At 41.3% G+C, this 6,000-nt stretch overlaps 1 protein-coding gene across 3 annotated transcripts in view; it reads left to right on the plus strand.

Moving 5' to 3' along the window:
• The window catches only part of ENOX1 (ecto-NOX disulfide-thiol exchanger 1), a 612,013-nt gene that overhangs the window by 126,576 nt on the left and 479,437 nt on the right, over window positions 1–6,000 (plus strand). Inside the window, exon 2 of one of the 3 annotated variants that reach the window (XM_011940311.1) lies at window positions 4,569–4,671. Coding sequence is in view for 1 of the 3 variants with exons in the window: in XM_011940300.1 (XP_011795690.1) it covers window positions 4,604–4,634 (31 nt within the window). In the remaining 2 variants the exon portion in view is untranslated. The remainder of the gene's footprint in view (window positions 1–4,568; window positions 4,672–6,000) is intronic. The other 2 variants (XM_011940319.1, XM_011940300.1) reach the window with 2 other exon arrangements.

A 6,000-nucleotide genomic window follows, 5' to 3' on the forward strand; every position in this document is an offset into this window, starting at 1 on the left:
ACCTTTGAAGAAATGTAACCGTGTAATGAGACCTTCAGTATTAATGGGGTATGTATAGAGAGTATCATGGGAACAAACAGAGGGATTGACTAATTTATTCTAGGCTGCTGTAGTTTTTGAGAACTTTTGTTTGCTTTCTAGAGTTTTCCATTTATTCATTTGCTGTTAGGATGTTGACACATCTGACTGCTCAGTGTCTCTGCCCAAAGCAGCACCTCTTTTCATTCTAGTTCTTAGAGGAGAGTTGCATCCAAGACCCTATATTCACCTTACAATTAGATGATGTATTAGTCCATTCTCACACTGCTATAAAGATACTGAGACTGGCTAATCTATAAACAAAGGAAGTTTACTCGACTGACAGTTCTGCCTGGCTAGGGAAGCCTTAGGAAACTTAGAATCATGGTGGAAGGGGAAGCAGGCATGTCTTACATGGCAGCAGGCGCGAGAGAGAGCATGCGAGAGCAGGGAAAGCTGCCTTATAAAACCATCAGACCGGCCGGGTGCGGTGGCTCAAGCCTGTAATCCCAGCACTTTGAGAGGCCGAGACGGGAGGATCACGAGGTCAGGAGATCAAGACCATCCTGGCTAACACGGTGAAACCCCGTCTCTACTAAAAAATACAAAAAACTAGCCGGGCGAGGTGGCGGGCGCCTGTAGTCCCAGCTACTCGGGAGGCTGAGGCAGGAGAATGGCGTGAACCTGGGAGGCGGAGCTTGCAGTGAGCTGAGATCCGGCCACTGCACTCCAGCCTGGGCAACAGAGCAAGACTCGGTCTCAAAAAAAAAAAAAAAAAAACCATCAGATCTCATGAGATCTTACTGTCATGAGAACAGCATGGGGGAACCACCCCCTTAATCCAGTCACTTCCCTCCCTCAACATGTGGGGATTACAATTTGAGATGAGATTTGGGTAGGGACACAGAGCTAGATCATATCAGATGTCGATGCCAAAAATCTAGAGGAAATATTCAAAACCTATTATTGTGTGATATTTTCCTTCAAATATTAGTGTTTTGTTTTTTTGTTTTTTTTGTTTTTGTTGTTGTTGTTGTTGTTTCAGACGGACTCTAACTCTGCCACCCAGGCTAGACTGCAGTGTTGCGATCTTGGCTCACTACACCCTCCACTTCCTAGGCTCAAGCGATTCTCCTGCCTCAGCCTCCCGAGTAGCTGGGATTACAGGCATGCTAGCTAATTTTTGTATTTTTAGTGGAAGTGGGGTTTCACCATGTTGGCTAGGTTGGTCTCAAACTCCTGACCTCGAGTGATCCACCTGCCTCAGCCTCCCAAAGTGCTGGGATTACAGGCATGAGCCACCACTCCTGGCCCTATTTTCCTTCAAATACTTAATTCAGTTGTGTCTTAAGGCTTATGTTGACTGGCCAGTGATTGTTTGACTAGTTAACTCATTCATTCAGCAAATATTTTGGGAATATGTACTCTATTTCACGGGCATATATGGTATCAAGGGGCTGGGATAAAAAGATTGGGAAATCAGATTTGCCTGTAAAGTTTTGTTGATAGTTCATATGTTGAAAATAAGGAGTGAAATACCTAAAGGAAGCCAAATTGCTTTTCTGCATTTCAAAGACTAGGTGCAAGATTGGCATATCACAGCCTACTCTGTAGAGTTCTCCATAAGTGCATTTCATGTGGGAAGTAGTACCAGATGTTTTCTATATTACGATAATCTTCATATATTTATTAAGCTGTAACTTGTAAGGCTTCCTGATGGGGCATAATAGAGGCTCTTTGTGTGCTACACTGTGTCATTGTAAAGAAGCACTCTGTTAATTCCTGCCTTGTCATTTATCTGGCTCTTACTGGTAATGAAGCATGTTTCAGTCATTCCAGGAGGGTTTTGGGGATATGCACAAAGAGGAATAAGAGAAACAAAAGGGTTCGTTTTCATGGTGGGTTGGAGGGAAATACTCTTTAGGGAGAACCAGGGATAGAATGAAACCTTTCACCTAGTATGTTTTACATCTTTATCCCTTTTCAGTACAGCAGCCGAATACTCCAGAATTGTTTTACATTTTAGGAAATGCTAAGAAAATGCTAGGTTTTGAAAGTTTTTCTTTTCTCTCTCAATCATTGACCTGGCAGTGGGTTAGGAGAATCCGAGAACTCCCAAGAATTACAATGGAACAGTAGAGGAGTCGAGCCATTTTCCTATCATTTCTAAGCTCTATGCTTGGGAAGACAGGTTATATACTGATAACAGAGATTTGATTCCAGGAAAGAAAAGAGAGGATAGAAGAGGGAAATAAAAATGTGGGGGTATTAGTGAAGACAAGGGAAAAGAGCAAAGAAAAAAAGGAAAAAATATGTTTGGTTGTCCTTCCTTCTCTCCCTTAGCTCCTTCTCACTAAGGGAAGGGGTGGAAAAATGGGCAGGTTGAAAGGGAAAAGAAGGGAGTTAAATTAGAGATAGGAGGGCACTTGGAGATAGTGAGGGAGAAGGAAAATGAGTCAGAGAAATCGCAAGAATAAGTGAGGGGGAAGGAGATGGGATAAGAACTATTTAAATTCAGGAAGAAGAGAGGGGCTCAGAGAGGGGAGTGCATACTTTGGTCACACTGAGAGCCTTCAATTACTCCCAGCAGGGCATCTGCCAAATAGCCAGTGTCCCTTGCTGAAGACATTTTCCTGACTTTTGTATTAACTTTAATGTGATTCTCTTTATAGTACCCATATTGCTGGTTGCAGTTTCATTGACACTCTGTGTGATCAAATAGCAAATGTGGAGGTACAGTTCTACTATTCCTGCCCCCTTGCAGTTTGCAGCTGACTTCTGAGTAGTGCATCTTGTGTTTGATGTTTGCTCTTCCTCCTTGTCTTGTCAGAGAGTTGAAAGGGAAGAGACATGTTCCTAAGGGCTGTCACATTTATAGCTCATGCATACAAATATTAAAGAAGCTGAAAAAACTCGGTAAAATCACATTTTGATATTTTTTTGAAATAAGGTAGTTGTCTCCTTGCTGGTCTAGTGACCTGCCCTAACCTAAGGCCACACTCACTATACCTGTAGGCAGACTGCTTCTTGAAAGATCTTTCCTCATCCTTTTTCAAGACTCAGCTCAGGAAACCTTCCCAATATTTCCCACCTGCGTCAGGTACTTTCTAAGTGTGTACCAGTACCTTCCCCTGCCCCTGGCTTCTTGTGCTGACCTTTCCCTATTAGATCTATCATGCCATGTGGTAATTTTTATCCTTCCACTGTGGGATCTTTACACAGTATTAGTTACTACCGAGCACCTAGTTATGGGACAAATAATGTCTATCTTGGATGTCTACAGATGCTGGTCTTTAGAGTGTAACATACTTCTAAATTTGGCTATGCTTTTAGATACCTGTTTACAGTTAGTCTACATGTTCTGGAAAGAAAAGAGATTTAGCCAGATGTAAGGTGTTTCTGGAGAGTCTTTACTAGAATATTTGGTACCACAATGAGATCACTTGGACACAGGAAGGGGATCATCACACACCAGGTCCTGTTGTAGGGAGGGGGGAATGAGGAGGGGTAGCATTAGGAGATATACCTAATGTAAATGATGAGTTAATGGGTGCAGCACACCAACATGGCACATGTATACATATGTAACAAACCTACACATTGTGCACATGTACCCTAGAACTTAAAGTATTAAAGAAAAAAAAAAGGATATTTGGTTCCAGATTCATGCAACTGTAATAGAGGAATTGTGATTCCATTAAGTTTTAGATACCAGAGGATGGTCTTGAAGTTTGGGGCAACCTATTTCTTATGATTCTTGGACTCACAGGCCTGATGCATAAGGCACTTTAAAACCATGCTTCTCAGACTTTCATGTGCATAGGGATTATCTGAGGATCTTGTTAAAATGCAGATTCTGTTGCAGTAGGTCTCAGGTGGGTTGTCAGATTCAGCACTTCAAGCTCACTGGTGAGGCTGATTTTGCTGCCCGTGGACCACACTCTGAGTCACAAGGCTTTAAAATACTTTTTAGAAAATAAAATTAGGATTTATCCTATGAAAATATCTAGGTGTACTTTACAGTTTGAAGAACAACGAATTTCCTGAGAGAAAGCTTATAAGTGTGTAACTCTTATTTCAATTTGGAAACTTGCGAGAATTTCTCACACTTAAAAACAGTACATCTGATACCAGTCAACCCCTGAAACTGCTTTTGAATGACATTTTAGATTGTACTGCCCTTAATTAATACACAGCTTTATTTATTTGGGCTTTCTTAGATTTGGGAGGCCCTGGCCCTAGCACTGGCTTTAGTGTAGCTACTTTAGCAACGAAGACTACTTTTAAGGCAGAAATAAGTCTTTGAAAGATTGACAGTTCGAAGGCTTTGTTTATCATGAGACCTTCACATTTATTGATTGTTACAAAGTTAGCACCATGCAGAGACCTTCTCCAAGGGCATTCAATTGCAATGGCCAGAAATGGAAAGGGCAATGTTCAGCTCGAACTTTGCAGGCGAAACCTTGCATCTGCTTACATATATATGTTCAGTCAGCTCTCTGAAATTGATGTTTGAAGTTTTTTCTAACAAGATGGCCTTTATTTTACAGGTCCTTTGCTGCCAGCATGATATCATATTTATAATATGTGGAGGAGAGAGAGCTCACCATGCTCAGGTAAAGGAATGGTATGTGTACTACAAATAACAAGCAGGTTGGTTGTCACCATATGGGAAGGGATATAGTTTAATTATACCTCTGGCATCATCCTCTAATGTGCGTCTTCATTATATCTGGGGTTCAGAGGGCCTATGGCAGAAGATCTCAGTGAAACTAACATGCATTTGGGGGAGCATTTACAAAGTACCTACAACAGGGCCTCTAAACAGCCAGGAAGGAAATAGGACTGGTCACTTGAAATCTCTTTCCAACTTCTACAGAGGTTACGTAAAGGTACTACCATTGTTCGTCTTTATCACCTTATCATGAAGGCTTTATCTTTCAACATTTATGTAAATACATGAATATTGAAGACTCCTAATTAAAGTCTTATCTCTGTCCCTTTATCTAAAGTTATCCTTCTAAATTTCCTTTGCATTTTCTTTTGAAATAAGTGCATGTCTCACAACTTTGATTTGCCCAAACAGGTCACTGAGATTAATTTTCCATTAACCTTTATTGCTTCTGTTTCTTTCTAATCATCTTCTTAGAGGATTAAATAGTCCCCATTGGGTTAGTCTCTCCTTAGGATATGAGCCATCTTTTTCTTTGATGCCCTTTATAGAACTGACGTAGATGATGGTGATCTATTGTCCTGACCGAACCTGGACCCATTAACTGAGCCAAAGCTTCCGTAGATAGACCCACGCTAGGAGTTCTGATGACCATGGCAATTTTGTTATTGGGCTTGCTTCTTTTGTGACCTGGTCTGTATTAGTTTCATCTGACTGCCTTAACAAAGCACCACAAACTGGCTGGCTTACACAATAGAAATCTATTGTTTCACAGTTCTGGATTCTAGAAGTCCAAAGTGTCAGCAGGGTTGGTTCCTTCTAGGCCGTGAGGGAGAATCTGTCCTAGGCCTTTCTTCTACCTTCTGGCAGGCTTGGGCATTCCTTGACTTATAGATGGCATTCTCCCCGTGTCTTTCCACTGACTTCCCTACATGTGTGTCTGTGTTTATGTCCAGGTTTCCTTTTTGTAAGGACACCAGTCATATTGGATTAGGGCTCACCCTAATGATCTTAACTTAACTCAATCACCTGCAAGGAGTCTTTCTAAAAATGTCACATTCATATGTACGAGGGATTAAATTGTAGCATCTTTTTGGGGTACATAATTCAGCCGACAGCACTATGTGGGTATAGGCATACCTCATTTTATTTCACTTGGTTTTATTGAGCTTTGCAGATACTATGTTTTTTTTTACAAATTGAAGGTTTGTGGCAACCCTGCATCCAGCACGTCTATCAGCACCATTTTTCCAACAGCACATGCTCACACTGTGTTCCTGTATCAACACGGTTTTAGCAATAAAGGATTT

This window comes from Colobus angolensis, unplaced genomic scaffold (genome assembly GCF_000951035.1).
Source record: "Colobus angolensis palliatus isolate OR3802 unplaced genomic scaffold, Cang.pa_1.0 Scaffold101, whole genome shotgun sequence".
Taxonomy (NCBI): Eukaryota; Metazoa; Chordata; class Mammalia; order Primates; family Cercopithecidae; genus Colobus; species Colobus angolensis.